We start from the raw sequence: 17,724 nt of genomic DNA on the forward strand, positions 1-17,724 counted from the left end.
GATAATATTGGCCTTGTAAAATGAGCTTGGGAGTCTTCCCTCTTCTTGAAGTTTTTGGATTAGTTTGAGGAGAGATGTTAGTTCTTTGAATGTTTGGTAAAATTTACCCATGAAGCCATCCAGTCCAGGACTTTTATTTGTTGGGAATTTTTTGATTACTGCTTCAATTTCACTAGTTATAATCTGTATGATTCAGTTTTGCAAGATTGTATGTTTCTAGGGGTTTAGCCATTTCTTCCAGATCATCCAATTTGTTGGCATATAGCTGTTTGTAATATTTTCTTGCAATCCTTTGTATTTTTTTTGGTGTCAGATTTTACTTTTCCTCTTTTATTTCTGATTGTATTTATTTGGGGTCTTCTTCTTTCTTCTTCTTCTTCCTCTCCTACTCCTCCTCCTCCTTCTTCTTCTCCTTCTTCTTTCTTCTTCTCCTCCTCCTCCTCCCCCCTCCTCTTCCTCCCTCCTTCCTCCTTTGCTTTAAATATTTGAGTACTCCTTTGTTGGGTGCATAATGTTTTCCAGAGATACATCTTTTTGTTGGTTTGTTCTTTCTATCATTATGCAGTGTCCTGCTTTTTCTCTTACTGTAGACTTGGTTTTAAAGTCTGTTTTGTGATATATAAGTAGTGCTATCCCAGCTTTTTTAAAAAAAATTCTTATTTGCATGAATCATCTTTTTCCATCCCTATACTTGTAGACTGTCTTTTTCTTTCACCAAGTAAGGGAAGTTTTCAGTCATTATTTCTTCAAGTAGGTTTGCAATCCCTTGTTCTTTCTCTCCTCCTTTTGGTACTACCCCTATGATATAGATGTTACATTTCATGATGTCCCAAAGTTCCCTTAAACTATCCTCATTCTTTTTATTTATTTTTTCATTTTGCTGCTCTGATTTGGTGTTTTTTAATACCTTGTTTTCCAAATCACTGATCCAGTCCTCTGCTTTATTTAGTCTACTTTTTATTTTCTCCAGTTTTTATTTCTTCCAGTGTATTCTTGATGTCAGATATGGCATTCTTCACTTCTGACTGGTTCTTTTCTATGATTTCTGTCTTTTTATATGCTCTTGTCGTTCTCACTAAATTCCTTGAGTATCCTTATAACCATTACTTTGAACTCTTTGTCTAATAGATTGCTTGCCTCTATTTCATTTAGTTCTTTCTCTGGACATTCCTCCTGTTCTTTCAATAGGGGCTTGATCTCTGTCTTCTCATTTTGGCTGTCTCTTTGTATTTGTTTCTATATACTAGATAGATCTGATATGACTCCCAGTCTTTATGGGGTGACCTTATGTAATAGGTGTCCTCTGGGACCCAGTGATGTAGTCTCCTTGATCCCCTGAGCTGGATGCTCTAGGAAAGTCCATTACAGATGATGTGCGGCCTCCTTTATAGTTGAGTCTTGATTGCTGTTGACCTATTTATACATGAGATCGACCCTTAGGCCAGCTGACTCTGAGGCTTAACCCCAAGCACAGTCTACCTGCTTCTGTGCAGGTGTGAAAGTTGTCCTGGTCTTTTTTGTCCTCCACAGCTTAGGCAGCTTTAGGCATCCAATGTGCTTATTACCAAAATGACTGACAAATTTTGATTCAAGCCTACAGAAGGAACTCACTTTGCAACTCCGGTTGGAATAGGCACTCCATGGGGTTGGGAGGGCGGGCAGTGCTTGCTATTCCCACCCTTCCGCCATGACTGCATTCAGAAGTCAAAACCCTAAAGTTTTAAGGTGAAAGAATTTTTGCTTGGTATAAATTGAAGAATTATAAAGAGTGGGGAAAATATCTTGAAGGCAATAGTACATTTCATAAAAGTTTTAAGGGGTAATCAGTTTTAAAATTTGAAAAAACAGCTCTTAGGGAGAATAGGATTTTTAAAATAAGATACTGAGAATTAGTTGTTTCACTTAAGGAACACATCTAATTAGAGAATCAAACAACCAATAGACGTTCACAGTGTTAGATAACACTGTAGGATTAGAGGTGGTAATGAGGGGCTGAGCAAGAGCTGCCTTCCAAAAGGAGGTGATGCATAAACTGAGCTCTAAAGTACTTAACCAATTGGAGAGGAGGAAGGTAATGCATAACAAGAGAACATAGTATATTTAGGGAATCACAAAGAATTGTACATGATAGAATTAAGGGGTATGTGCTTGGAGAAGTGGGAAACGAGGCTGGAGAGATAGGGCATAAAGGGCTTGACAGGGCATGGATTTTACCCTGAAGGAAATTGAAAACCCTTGGGAAAAAAACAGTAAAGGCATAGGGTTAGTTGCCATTGTGCCTACTAGCCAGAGGTTGCTAGAGTTTTTGAGAGAAGGAGTGAGGAGTATTACTTTTCTCTATCAGGCTTATAAAACTCTTTATTGTTCCCCCTGTTCCTGTCCTCCCTTTCTGACTTCCTGCCTCGCTGTTGGGATGGGAAACGTATTAACAAACCCGGTTAGGATTGTCTATAAAATAAGTCTGAATGAGACTGATTATTTTTAGTAGCTGGGTTTTATTACACCTAATCCACTTTGGCCGTTAAGATGATTTTTCTGTAAGGTTTGATTTCTATTTTGGTGGGGATGTGGGTGGTATTTCATAGAGTTTGTTATTGAATGAATTTTTATCCCATTAAGCAAGGTATAATCATAAAATTGTTTTAGTGGAACTCTCTAAAATTAATTCATGGCTAGTAAAATTGCTACTTGGTCTGTATAGGTTATCTCAAAGCCATTGTCTGTATGAAGCACTTACATAACTGGAAATTGGTTGTAAATTTAACACTGTCACTCTCGTTTTCGGGAAATGGACCAGTGTATTAAGGCAGCGAGTTAACTTGGAACATTTTCTGGATCACTGATAGCCTGTATAGTGACTGTGCAGATTACATAATGGTGCCTCCTCTGGGTAATGTGGCCTCAGGACACAATCAGATGGCACTCCTTCAAACTGTAGAAGCTCTGTAGGCACATTCCTTGAAGGTAGCTCTGTCTTGGTCCAGGCACCTTTTAAGCAGGGCACCATCTATAAAACTATACCTAGCAGCTTTGGACATTTTGACCTTATCAAAGATGACTGTGCAGAGCAGGGACAAATTTTAGGACAGAGCCTGTTAGCTCACTCCATAGGCCCCAGTTTTCATCACTGTGGATTTTGATTCATGGCTGTAGATGATAGTTGTGCCTAGGAGAATGGCAAGAGGTAATAGTGTAACTGAATCTTAATTGTGTTAAAGAAGGCTGTTATTCTTTTTGTTCCTGCTTGTCATTGTTAGTCAACCATTTAATGGTCATGAGAATGTGAGCATGGTTTTTTAATCCATAGTTCTGGTCATCAGAGAACAGATGCAAATTACTGTTTCAAACAGAAGTTTTAAGCTGTCTGGATTTCTTTTTTAATCCACAGCCTTCTATGACCTAAAGGCCATATAGGTAACTAGAAGGAGCTGAAGAGTTCCAGCAGGTTTTCTGGTTAATAATGAGTCTTTTCTTACTGAACGGTACCATTTCCAGGCACTATAATTTATATATGTGTTGTGTTGCTATGTCAATCCTCTTGATTTAGAATTATCATAATTCACATTTTACAATAATGAAACTGAGGTTAGATATCTAAGATAGCTTACTTGCTCAAGTTATTCAAGGAAGTCTGATTTGAGTAAGTTAATTAGAATAAGTCTGCCTCAGACTTAGGGTTTGCCGTCTTCTTAGGTTAAATAAGTTTTCCAAATTCTGATTATAAGAACACAGCAAATTAAAAAACTTGAATATCTGACTTTATCAATTTATTTTAAGAACATATAACCCAATTATAAAAATTCATGTGGAGTAACTTTAATATTACACAAAGTGACATTATCTGTATTGCTATTAAGTAAACCTTGTATTTTAAGTTAATTATTTCTGTTCTTTTTCAAACCCTGTCCCCACCTCCCCACAAGGAGCAAAAGAACTTTTTGTTATATGTAACAATTAAAATCTTTCTTTCTTATTTCACTTAGCATAATGCCCTCTCGGTCCATTCATGCTGTTGCAAATGGTAAAATATAATTCTTTTTTATGGCTGAGTAATATTTTATTGTATACATGTATGACAACTTTTTAATCCATTTCTCTATCAGTGGGCCCTTGTGTTGCTTCCTTATCTTGGTTATTGTAAATAACACTGTAATGAACATGGGGTGCATATTATCTTTTTGAATTAGTGTTTTGGGTTTCTTCAGATATATACCAAGAAGTGGAATTGCTGGGTCACAAGGCAGTTCCATTTTAATTTTTTGAGGATTCTCCATACTGTTTTTGTCACTGCACCAATCTGCATTCCTACCATCAGCGGCAGAAGGGTTCCCTTTCCTCCACATCCTCACCAACACTTGTTTGTTGACTCATTGATGATAACCGTTCTGACAGGTGTGAGGTAATATCTTATTGTGGTTTTTAATTTATATTTCCCTGATGATTAGTGATGAGCATCTTTTTATATGTGTTTTGGCCATCTGTATGTCCCTATATGATTTCACTTACATGTGAAATTTAAAGAACAAAATAAATGAACAGACAAAATAGAAATAGACTCATATTTTTCAACTGTAATTAAAAAATAAAAGGATTAATATCTTTGCTTAAAGTTAAACTTTCTTGTCTGAAGTTTGATAAACTATTCTTGATTTTGGTCATTTTGGCTCTTCCAAATTAACTCTCAGAATATTTCCAAACAAACAGAAATGTCTATCTGAATTTCTCACCAACATTGCTTACTTGCCCCTAGAAATGGTTGACTGTAATTGTTATAGTACACTAGCATTGGAATTCTTGCTCTTAGAGACTGTCATTGTATAGTATAATAACTGAGGTTCCTGATGACACAAGTCATCCATAGATTTAAATAATATATTGTTTTTTTCAAGGCAGAAAACTGATATATTTTATGTTTGTTTACTCAAAATATACTATTTTAGTATTGAGAGTTAATTTTGTTATTTTTATATTAAATTAATTAAAATAAGATAAAATTAAAAACATAGTTCCTCTATTGTATTAGCTACATTTCATGTGCTCAATAGTCATGTGTGATACTGTCTCCCATATTGGACACTACAGATGTAGAACATTTGCGTCATCACAGAAAGTTCTGTTAGGCCTCAAGATAGTGATGTTGGTAGAGAGATTGTCTTAGCATTCATTTACATATGGTCACCTATTTTCCTGTTTTCAGTATGATGAAAGCCAGGAAGACCTACTGCATATCCCCTGCAAAGAGTAAACTCCAGAATTCCAGGGCGGAGTTTGGTGGGGCGGCGGAGGGGAGGGTATGGGAGGGGGACTAGGGACCTAAGTGCTTCTCAGACTAATTTCACTCATTTTTCCTTATTTGAACTTCCATTTTTTCTTCTGCACTTCTTGTCCTTGTGGGTTTCTGTTATTTTTCTTTTCTTTTTTTAAATCCCTGTTTTGTACTTTCATTGCAATTTTGGGAGGGAGATAAGTTTAGATGTACATATTCAGTCCCCCATTTTAACACAGGATTGTAGGGCTCTAACATTTCTGTATCAAATATTGTTCATTTCTTAAGCACTGTCACTCATTTTATTTGTTGTCTCAACATTATTGCCTAACCAAAAGCCCAGATATTTTGTGCTCAGTTTTCTGTTTCTTCTGGTCCTTGAGCAAGGCATGTTGTAAAAAAAGGAAAAGCATGAACCCATTTTAAAACTCCCCAACTCCTTTGATTAGCAGTTATGCTGGGTGTTTAACAGTTGGTAGGTTGAGAAAGGAACTGTTTTCTGCTAGGTGTAAATTTGAAATTGTATTTTTCTGTATGCAGTATCCTACTGTCAAATATTTTAGACTCTCTTAGCTTAGAAAAATAATTTTTTTAAATTAATTTTTTGAGGGAGGAAAATAGCTTTCATTCCTGGTTTCTCCAATGAAGTAGAGTATAGTAGGCATTAATTATGGACCTAAAGTCAGGTACTCTACTTAAGTTAGTGGTATAGAAATAGACCAGTTTCCAATATTTTGGTTTAGGATGGATGGTTGTAAGTTACTACATTTAGGGTTTGGACTGGTTCAGTTGTTTACAAATACTGAATCAGAAAAAGTTCATAGTCCTGTGAGATAGCACTACCCTTATGCAAGAATTGAGAGAATTAATGTTTTAAGTGTGTTTTCTCATTCACAACTTTAAAATGTCCAGTATTACAAATTTTCTGTAGCATTTACTTCCCCTTCCATTTGTGAGTAGTAACTATCACTGAGTGAATCTTGAGTATTAAGACAGTGCTTCAGATGTATTCACCTAATCTCTGAATCAGTGTTTTACAAAAGCTCTGCCAGAGGAGGGAGACTCAGACAGGTTTGAGATCCATTATGCTTCCTGAACAAGTTAAAGATTGGTAGTCAAGTGAGATAAAATACAGTGAGGTAACTATTTAACAACAACTGTTTTGACATGGGAGTGGAGTTCTGAGAGCCAATGTTATTCTCCAGTGGTCACTGGTACAGAACACAGTGAAACTGAAGTTATGGGTAACGTATCTTTTTAAGGTAATCACAAAGCTCTTGTTGGAATAGCAATCTATTTTTACTCTCAAGATTTTCCTTCTGAGCTGTGCAGCAAGTTTTGGTGCTATGTTCAGAGTATTCTTTAGTAGTCTTTATTGTTAAAACTTTGTAATTGAATATAAATAATTAAAAGAAATTTAAAATCAACACTGAATCTGATTTTGCTTTTTAAAATAAACTTTAGCTTTCTCAACAGCTGAGTAGTTAGTATCTTAGCCATCTAACATATTAGGGAAATACTGAAAAATGAGACTGATGAGAGAAGGACCTTTTCTATTAGGTAAAAGGATAGTGTAAAGAGAAAAAATAAATGACTTCATCACAGCCCTTTTGTTTTCAGATTCACCATAATGTCTCTTTGTGATAACAGATCCACCGAAATTAATACTCTCACAGGAATTCTTAATCATCATCATAGATGAATTATATTTCATTATAATTGTTTTCTTTTATAATGTTACATATTTTATTTTATTTGAAACATCATTTTGAAAAGGCTTGATCAGTAGTCTGTGGCACAAAAAATGCTTTGTCTTTGATACTCTTTATTACTACTGCTTCATTATACAAATTAAACCTGTAGGCAAAGAAGTAAATTAGCATTGAGCTAAGATTTTATTATATTTCATGAACTTTTAGAACTGAAGGTGATTTTTACCTGGAGCTTATTGGAAATGCAAAATCTTAGCCACTACCTCAGATATCCTGAATCAACATCTGTGAAATCTACCTTTTGACAATCTCCTTAGGTGATTCCTGTGCATGTTAAAATTTGATAGCTGCTCTAGTGCTGTACCTTAAATAAATTAGTTGAAGGAGCTAATTTACTTTGAATATGTTAAATGACATGCCCAAAGTGACACAGCTAGCTAGTGGAGAAGCATGGATGGATTGGTTGCTCTTATAATTCTGTGCTTTAATTTCAAGTTATCTTCTTTTGGCCTCCAAGATGTTTCTAAACTATAGTTACTTAAGGATTATTTTATCTTCTTTCCATTCCACTAATCTTTATCCTAGCTTTCAGTTTATCCCCACTAGAATCAAAGGTAAAAAGAATTACCAGCTTATTGAGAGGAGCTATGCTGGTACTAATTTAGCCATTAGGAAGGGAGGAAACTTGCAACAGTTTTGGGCCAGGCTGTAGGCAGTATTCCCTGCTTTCTCAGTCTGTCTTCATTGCCTTAGGTTTGCTTTATAAAAATCATTGCCAAGAATCTAGGGACCAGTTGTTTAATCATCCATATCAGTGCTATTTCAAGGATACACTAAGTAAATCAAGATATAACAAATTTAAGCATATTTATTCATTATTATTGAATGTACATTTTACCTGGTGGATTTTTTTTTCATTGACAAAATTTAGTAGTATAATGTTACTATCCATCATTGACTCTGAAACCACTACAATGGTAAGATGAGAGAAAACGAGCATTTGGCAGTATTAATCAATCTTTTGATCACCCAACTAACCATTTTATTCTGACTCCTGCCTTTCAACCCTCCCTTTCCCAGTCAGTGGTTCTCAAACACAAATGTTTGTACATACATGTTATTGGCACCCAGCCCTCTCCCTTGTACTGCTCCCACTACCCCAGTGAAGGCTTCAATCACCTCTTGCTTACTGAATTAGCCTTTTAGCGGGTCATCTTACTTTACTTTTTAAAAATATCGAGTGCCTGCAAACTACTGAAGATACTATTTGTGGCCTCTTCCGCCTGAACCGAGTCCACATCTCAGCTTCCTCCTGTCGTGTTGTATATGCCAGATTCCCTTTGTCAGGGACTATCTTTTCACCTTTTCTACTTTGAAATGTACTTGGAATTTTTTTTGTTTTCAGCTCCACGGCTGTAGTTCAGAGCTTTCCCTTCTGGATATTTGTAGCTGTCTCAAAAGTGGTCTTTCTGTTTCCAGTGTCTTTGTCATTTTCTCATTCACAGTCTTCAGTGTTAATTTCCTCAAGCAGAAGTGTCTCCTCATCAGAGACCTTCACAGACCCCACCTTACCTGAGGCAAGTTACAGCTTGATTTAGCTGAAATTAGTTGCATTATAATTGCAGAATACACATTTCCTTTCTGTTTTCAGTTACTGGTGTGATTAATTTGGTTAATTTCCAATTCAGAATTTAAAGTGTTTGAGATAATTCACTTAGATATTGACAGATAAATTCAAATATTGATTGGATATAAGGCTTTAAATACTGCCTTCATACTTTTAAAGATGGGTTGAGCAAGTATGGCTAACAAATCAGCATTACAGACAGGAGTTACAGGAATTGGAGTCTGCATTTAGTTACTCACTATTGTGTTACTTTAAACATTTTATTCATCTCTGTTCAAAAAAGCAAAATAAAGACTCCTAACTTCCTGAGCACAGGTGAACTGTGAAGACTGAAACAGTACTATTTCTAAATTAATAAAAGATTGAAGAAAAGTACTTCTTAAAAGTAGGAAGGTGGCCCTTGGCTGGTATGCTCAATTGGTTGGAGTGTCATCTCGTTAACTGCTGGAAGGTTGCAGGTTCAATTCCCGGTCAGGGCACATCCCTAGGTTGCAGGCTTGGACCCGTATGAGAGGCAACCAATTGATATTTCTCTCTTAAATCAATATTTCTCCTCATCCCCCCTGCCCCCAACCTTTCCCCTCTCTAAAATCAGGTCAGGATAAAAAAAGTAAGTAAAAATAAAAGTAGGAAAGTGATAAAATTATGTAGCTTTGGAAGTAATTCTGTATTTACCACTCTGTTATTTCAGAGTGAAACATTCATTTTTAAACAAAGTGTGGATTAGATTAGATAGGATTAAAGTGGAATATGATTACATGTGGATTAGATGGGATTGAAGTATATCACAGCTCTTTTAATGAATTTGATTAAATGGTCCAGTTACCTTAATGTTAAATAAATTCTGGGATCTTAGTGTATTTTAACCCTTAGAATTCCTATATGCATTTTTAAGTGACAGCTTTATTGAGATATAATTCATATACCATAAAGTACAGTTCACTGGATTTTCAGTATATTTACAGAGTTGTGCATCCACCACTGTTATCAAATTCCAAAACATTTTATCACTTCCGAAAAAACACAGAACACCCATATTCATTAGTTGTCACTCTGTTCTTCATTCCTCTCTCCTCTTAGCTCCTGGAAACTACCTAATCCTCCTGTCAGTTTTGAACATTTCATAGAAATAGAATCATGCAATGTGACCTTTTCTGTCTGGCATATTTCACTTAGCATAATGTTTTTCAAGGTTCATCCCTCTTGTAGCATGTGTCAGCACCTCATTTTTAGGGCTGAATAATACTCCATTGCATGGATATACCACATTTTGTTTATTCATTCATTAGTTGATAGACATTTAGGTTTTTTCTAATTTTTTGGCTACTATGAACTATGCTGCATTTCTCTTGTGTATATACCTAGGAGAGTAGCATTGCTTGGTGTTAACTACATGTTTAACTTTCTGAGGAACTGCCAGACTGTTTCCCCAAGGAGCAGCACTGCTTAACAGCTCTGTCAGTGGTGTATAAGGGTTCCAGTTTTCAACAGCCTCACCAGCACTTGTTGCTGTTGTCCTTTTTGTTATAGCCATTCTAGTGGGTGTGAAGTAGTAGCTCATTGTGATTTTGCTATACACTGCCCTTATGATTACTGGTGTTGAGCACTTTCCTCAAGTGCTTAGTGACCATTTTTATATCTTTGAAGAAATGTCTACTCAAATCCCTTAAACAGGATTATTTGTCTTTTTTATTGTTGAATTATAAGTGTTCTTTATATATTCTGGATATAAATTCCTTATTGGATATATAATTTGCAAATGTTCTCCCAGTATATGGATTATCTTTTCATGTCACAGGAGTTTTTATTTCTTAATCAAATTACTTGACATTAATTTTGGGTTATTAATATTTTTGCATTGTTTAGCATTTATATTCTGTTAAGTTTTGATTCTTGCTTTAGAAAAGCTAACATGCAAACCAAAGCAGTTTATGAAGCATACAAAAATTATGGACACAGTAAAGTTAATATAAATAGCACATTCCTTAAAGATGAAAAGATTAAACTGGTTATAGAGCCTTTGCTATCAAGATCTTAGGCAACTGCTTCCTCATCTCAAACCTAAAGGTTAGGTTTATTTTTCTGGTCAGTATAGTCCCAAATTAAGCTATATTCTTTGTTATAACAGTAAACACCTCTTAATTTATTTTTTTTTAAATTGAGATATAATTGACATACAACATTGTATAAGTTTAAGGTGTACAAGATGTTGATTTGATAGTTTTATATTCCATTATGATTACCATCGTAGCATTAGTGAACACCTCTATCACATCACATAATTATCATTTCTTTTTGTGGTGGGGAACAATTAAGATCTCGTCTCTTAACAGTCTCTTAAAATAACAATTAGATTATTTATTCTAATCTTAATTTAAAACTTAGAGTTTTTTAAGTGAAATTTTGAAGGCGCATAACTTTTTAAGTGAAATTTTAAAGACACTATTCAATATTAGTCACATGATTTTGAAATGAGAGTAGAACAAAGGCCTTTTAATTCTTTTATGCACAAAAGCCATGCCATAGGAATGGAATTTTTTGAACCCAACCACTTTGACCGTCTGTTATGCATTATGAAAAGAATTTGGGGTAATAATAATAATCAAACTGGAGAGATGACTACCCCAGTAAGGGCTCTGAGCAACCTTTATAAGAAGAAAATAATCCAGCACCTCAGAAGTACCCTTTTTTCAGGTTTTAAGGTAGGAGGGGCTGCATAAATGATTCTTCCCTTACTCTCCTGTAATAGTGATGAATGGCTTATATATGTAATCTTGTAAAAGTTCAGTGACTGAAGCTAGTGATTGCAGCTCAGGTATTCCCGTTTCCTTATTGGATGATACGTATACCTTAAAAATTGTAAGTGTTAGGTCAGTTGTAGCCAGGAGTTACATAGTATTTTATATTGGACACAATAAAAATTATAAGCCTGTTTCTGATTTCCTTTTCTCATTATAGGCCTCAGGAGTGCAGGTTGCTGATGAAGTGTGTCGCATTTTTTATGACATGAAAGTTAGGAAGTGTTCTACACCAGAAGAAATCAAGAAAAGAAAGAAGGCTGTCATTTTTTGTCTCAGTGCAGACAAAAAGTGCATCATTGTAGAAGAAGGCAAAGAGATCTTGGTTGGAGATGTTGGTGTAACTATAACTGATCCTTTCAAGCATTTTGTCTCAATGCTTCCTGAGAAAGATTGTCGCTATGCTTTGTATGATGCAAGCTTTGAAACCAAGGAATCCAGAAAAGAGGAGTTGATGTTTTTTTTGTGGTAAGCAGTGATAAAAAATAGTGAACCTCTGTAAAATTCAGAGTTGGTATCATTGTTAACTTCACATTAGGGGAACCAATACCTGGGGCCAAAGTAATTTTCAGTTAAGCTGTCTGCAGTCATTGTCATTTAATTTTTATTTACAAGGTTTCATAAGATAAGGTCTTAGTTGGATTCATGTGTGTGAGACCAAGACAAATTTAGTTAAAATTTATAACTTTTCTTTGTTTACTTGAAAGATGACTTTGAATAGTTGATTATTTTGGTGATAGAAGGATCAGGGAGCGAGATTTCTATGTATCTTCTCTACTCCTTATATGAAGATGGACTGAAAAAAAACGGAATCATATTCTGGAGGGTGGGCCCCCTGTGGGACAGGCTTCCCCCACTAGGTGAGTGTTCTAACAACCCATCTGTATCAGTGTACCAGCTGGTGGTGGTGTGAGAGGCTGTGTTCGGCTTCAGTGAATTTTTTTGAAGACTTTCAGTGTATTTGCCCATTTCATAGTGGATGATGCGCAAGCACACTGGCCCATGCCATGCTGAGTGTTCAGTTTTTTACCAAAAACAGCATGACCCCAATACCCCACCCTGCCTATTCCTCCAGTCTCACCCTGAGCAACATTTCCCCGATGAAAAAAGTCCTCAAAGGGAAACATTTTGCTAATGTGGAAAAGGACAACCAAAAAATGCAGAAGCACTAAAAGGCATCAAAATCAGTAAGTTCAAAAACTGTTTTGAACAGTGGAAGGAAGTCTTAATAGGTGTATTGCATCAAATGGAAAGTACTTTAAAGGTGACTGGAATTTAAACATGTAAGAATAAATATGCAATTTTTATAAATAAATTCTGGTTTTTTAGGGTCCTCCCGTAAGCTAAAATTTCTCTAAAAATTCTTCCTAGAATACTGAGAAGAAAATTTATCTCACCAAAATCCTTCTCTAACTTGAAGTGCGAGGAACCAGTCTCCCACTTTTTTGAACACTCATACTTTACTTGTGCCTCTGTGGTTTGCTACTGTGGTTTAACTCAAGCAAATTAAGTTCACACTGTCCATAAGGGTAGCCAATAGTCACTGTGGTTATTTAGATGTAAAAGAATTAAAATTAAATACAATTTCAAATTTATTTTCTCAGTTGAATTGCCACATTCAAATACTTGGTAGCCACATGTGACTAGTGGCCATCTAATTGGGTAGCACAGATACAGAATGTTTCCATCATTACAGAAAGCTTTACTGGACAGTGTTGTTCTAAATAGTGAAAGTGTGTTATAAAGGGATTTACACGACCTTTTTCTTGAAAGGCTATTTAAATGAGTATCCTGGTCTTTTCAAGTAAGTTAATATTTGAGGTTAAGTGTGATTTAAAAATCACATTTTTATCTCTCATTTATTTTATACTACATTTTTTTGATATGGAATTCATACATAGTCAGACTATTTCTAGCTCCCAAGGGGAAGGGGGAATGGTAACAGCCTCTGATCTGGGGAGAGTGAGGGTCCTCTTAATACTTTGGCCTAAGCCAGGGCAAGGCAAGGGGGTGTTTAGCTCTTAGCTCTGTGCCACCAATAGCTTGGGATATGGGGCTAGGAAGTTAAAAGAACCGTGGTCTAAAGGAATGTGACTATAGATCGCACCTCAGTTTATTTCAGCAAGCCAATTGCTCTTGACTAAACCAGAACGCTGTGAAGAATATAAATATGAGGTCTGGGTGCATGTATTAGGGCAGCCTTACAGTTCTGCAGGCCTGGCAGCTACACACATACATACGTACATACATACATACATACAGGTAGTAGTTAATGGGACAAAAGGAGCACATTCCTGATTTGAGTGATGGTGCATTTATTAAACTTAATTTCAGTTACATGCCAGGCATTGTATTATGATCTGGGAAAACAGCTGTGAATAAAACAGATAAAGTCCGTGCCCTTCTGGGATTTACAGCTGAGTGGCAGATATGGCAGCTAAATAAAGATTTTGGCTTTTTAAAAAAATTTATTTATAATAAACATTTGGTAAGGTTTGGCTTTTAAATTGGTGAATTCAGGGTGGGGGGAGATTTAAGTTTACAGTTGTGAGTACGCAAAACAGTAATTTATTAATTATTATTTTCATATGAAAAACTGTAAAGCTACTTTTGTCCCACCCTGTATTTTCTTCATTTGTACTAAGTTCCCCTGGTTTTTATACCTTTTCATTATGAAAATGATCTTTCCCAAATGAAAACATTTGGGAAATAAAAATAGAAGAAAAGGAAATTCCATATTTGTGCAGTGCTTTATTTTGCACTATTGCTTTTTTAAAGAAAAGGTAAAACCTTTAGGAGTGTTCCATTACAGGCTCTGTTTAAAGGGCCCAGAGAACACTTCTTAAAATGTTTTAAAAATCTGGTCACAGTAAAATCAGAGCAGTGAATAGGTTCCTGACCTATTTTCCATAAGAAAAGTACTTTGCATCTGCCAGACCTGAGTCTTTGCCTCCTTCCTTGGACCTTAAGAGTTGGGAAGAAGAGGCATCTGAGAGACATAGAGACCTCCCTCTTCTTGGTCCCCAAGAATAGAATCTGCCCACTGTAGGAGTAGACTAGGTGAGGTCCGTGCCAGCCCATGGTGTTAATAAGTGTGGAACAACCTGGAAATATGGCAGTGAAATGGAGTTGTTAAGTGCTTAAAAGTATTTAACTACACTCAATTTACCCTTTGGTATCTTGGTAGTATGGAGTGGGACGTGAACCTGAGGTTGGGTGGTGTAGGAGGAAATGATGCATTTATGCATAGCAGTTTCAATAGGATGGGATATGTCTGTCAATTGTTAATAATTGTTACTTTTCAATATTACTGGTGAAGAAAGTGGTGAAGTGAATGCTTTGCTTCTAGTGTTCATTCAAAATGAAGCTAGAACAAAAATACTTGTAAATGGAAGATAATAGTGATATTGACAATTAAAACATAGCTATTGCTGAATTGTCATTAAGCTTTAAAGAAACCGTTCTGACATGTTCTATTATGTTAAACTAAGATGGAAACCAAAGTACTTCTGTCAGAATTTGCTCTTGGTATAGACATAAATGAAGGGACTAGGGAAAGGTAAGAAGGGAACTTTTTTTGTAATACATTCTTTTTAAGAAAACAGTCTAAAGCAAAAATGCTAAAATTGCTGGCATTTCTTAATTAGGGGTGGTAGATGCTTGATTTACAGATTACAAAATCTGTAGGTACTTCTCTGTATTAACATTTTTTCCAATCCAAAGGGGTAGGTACTTCTCTGTATTAAAACTTTTTCTAATTAAGAACCTTATATAAAGATGATTGTTAACCTAAATTCAGGCCTTTATTGATAAAAAAAAATTTTTTTAATTTATTTTAAAGAAAACAAATTGGGAAATGTAGTGAATTATCCAGTCAGTGTTAGTTCTTTTATTCTGGTCCCATTAATCTGATTTTTATTCAGTGGTTCTCTACTTTTTCCTCTCTTGGTCAGCCTGAGCCATTCTGTATATGCCGACCCATAGCCATTCTCTCTAAAGAGGTAGGGACATTGAAAAATTGTGTAGCTGGAAGAACTCTCCCAGGCTATTCTGAGGATTCTCCCCCATCACTGATGCAAATATTTAATGTGATGTAAATTTTACTTTCTCTAAATCATTTTTTCCATTTTTGGTATCTCTTTATCCAGGGCACCAGAGCTAGCACCTCTGAAAAGTAAAATGATCTATGCAAGCTCCAAGGATGCAATCAAAAAGAAATTTCAAGGTATAGTCTAGATTTACTTCCAAATATTTAAAGATGTGGTGTGCCCCTGGAATGGGGGCTATATCTTTTCTAGGAAGCATGTTATTTTCTTTGGAGAGCCTTGGCCACAAAGAAGGGAAGCACTGCCTGTTTTGAGGGAAAAACCAGAAGATGGAACCTGGTTTTTAATGTGTCCTCTCCTGGTCACTTTGGGTCTGCATAGCCCATGTTTAGCAACTCTGTTCTCTCCACATTGTTGCACATCACTTGTTCAGGCTGGTTTTAAACTAGTTTGAGATGCTGTCCAGTTTCTCCTGTAGCAGATGGAGACTAATTGGTTTACATTGGTCATACTAAATGATAAATTCGCTCTTGCCTTTGAATGTAGTTGACATAACAAAGTTGAAAAAAAAAATGCTTAAAAATGGGAGAGGATGGTTTTATCTCCAGCTTTACTTTGGAATGGTATGATTTTTAGGTAATTGACTCGTCTGTATCCAAAGGAAAGTTCACTTCTTGAGCTGCCCAGTGATGTTTGACTTCCCACTGGGTGACTGAGATCCTGATGAGAGGGCCTGACCATACTGACTGTTTCCAGCCAGGAGGAAATGTCGCTATGATGGGAAGCAGCATGGGGCAAGTGCCAGAGGCCTGCACTGAGGGCTCAGCTTGTCATCTAACTGCTGTGTGACCTTGACCAATACTGCTTACCTCCTTGGGCCTTGATTCTCTCAGCTGTAGAATGAGAGATCATGTAGGTGTTTGAGCTCAGTCTCCAAACAGCTGGGTGAGCCAGGCCACAAGGGCTTGGCCCAGTGTGGTTTTTGTTTTATTTGTTTTACTGTGACTGATTTATACATTCCTGTAGTTGAACAGGTTTACCCTGGTTTGTTTTACTTTACTTAGGGAAACAAAATCCTTGCTTTCTTTCCTGGAACCTGCTGCTGTGTGGGTGAGGCCTTGTCAGTTTCTCTATGTCTTTGGGTTGATGTTGGGCCATTCCCCAGAAGTGTGTTCACTAGTTGCTTAACTGATGTTTTTACATGACACCATAGCTTCAACACTTCCACAAATGCAATTGAAAAGGATACAGAGTGGATTCCTTATCCACTTATCCTTATTCTGTATTGCTTTCCAGTAAAGGGAATTGCAGCATACACTTGATCTGATCATATTAAAGATGGCCACCATGTCACCTTTTCCTAGTGAAACCATCACTGGCTTTCTGTAGTCAGTCCTAAGTGGTCTAAAAGCCAGCTGACCTGATAATGCTTTCAGCAGCTTAAGAAATGGTCTTAAAGTTATAGAAAATCAGAAACAGGGTAGCTATTTAAAAGATAATTATTAACAGAGACGCTACTGTATATAAGCACATAATTGAGCTCATTCTACAGTGTGATGATCAATTTTTCTTAGAATGCAATTAGTAATACATTTTACATAGTTTTCCTTAATAGAGTTCTTAAATGTGTAATACCACTGAGGAGCTGTTTCGTAGTACAGAAGAATGCCATTTGTAAATATTCTTACTGTTCAACACAGCTGACTAAATCAACTGCAATCAAAACATCAAATTCATATTTTTACTTATATTTTAAAAACCAAGAAAAAATATCGCTAGACTTTTAAAATTTTTACTGAAGTACACCTAATCTATTAAAAACCATACATCTTAAATTATTGTAGAACTCAGTTTCCACAAACTGACATTTTAATGGTGGTTTCTTAATTTAATGACCACTGCCCCAGAAGTCCCACTTGTGCCCCTTCTAGTCACAACACTTCCTTTTACTCCTTCCTCCATAGGGTAGCCAGTACCCTGGCTTCTAACAGCATACAATAGCTTTGGCTGATTTTGTGTTATACAAATATAATCATCCAGAATGTGTGTTTTGACGTCTGGCTTCTTTTAGTCAAGATTATGTTTGTTAGACATTCGTTCTATGCATGTAGTTACAAATTATTTATTTTCATTACTGTGTAGTATTTTGTTGTTTATGTATACCACTGCTTTTCTATCCTTATTAGAATTGGTCTTTTAAAACAGCTTGACATCTGCCTTGGCTGGTGTTGGTTGGAGCGTTGTCCCATACACCAAAAGGTTGCAGGTTCAGTCC

At 36.0% G+C, this 17,724-nt stretch overlaps 1 protein-coding gene across 1 annotated transcript in view; it reads left to right on the top strand.

Annotated features, from left to right (window-relative positions):
• The window catches only part of DSTN (destrin, actin depolymerizing factor), a 36,293-nt gene that overhangs the window by 17,439 nt on the left and 1,130 nt on the right, over nt 1-17,724 (top strand). Inside the window, exons 2-3 of the mRNA XM_054574085.1 lie at nt 11,564-11,871; nt 15,552-15,628. Of these exons, the coding sequence (XP_054430060.1) occupies nt 11,564-11,871; nt 15,552-15,628 (385 nt within the window). The remainder of the gene's footprint in view (nt 1-11,563; nt 11,872-15,551; nt 15,629-17,724) is intronic.

Source organism: Pteronotus mesoamericanus, unplaced genomic scaffold (assembly GCF_021234165.1).
Source record: "Pteronotus mesoamericanus isolate MK-2021 breed Mesoamerican mustached bat unplaced genomic scaffold, CSHL_Meso_final contig_25, whole genome shotgun sequence".
Lineage (NCBI taxonomy): Eukaryota > Metazoa > Chordata > Mammalia > Chiroptera > Mormoopidae > Pteronotus > Pteronotus mesoamericanus.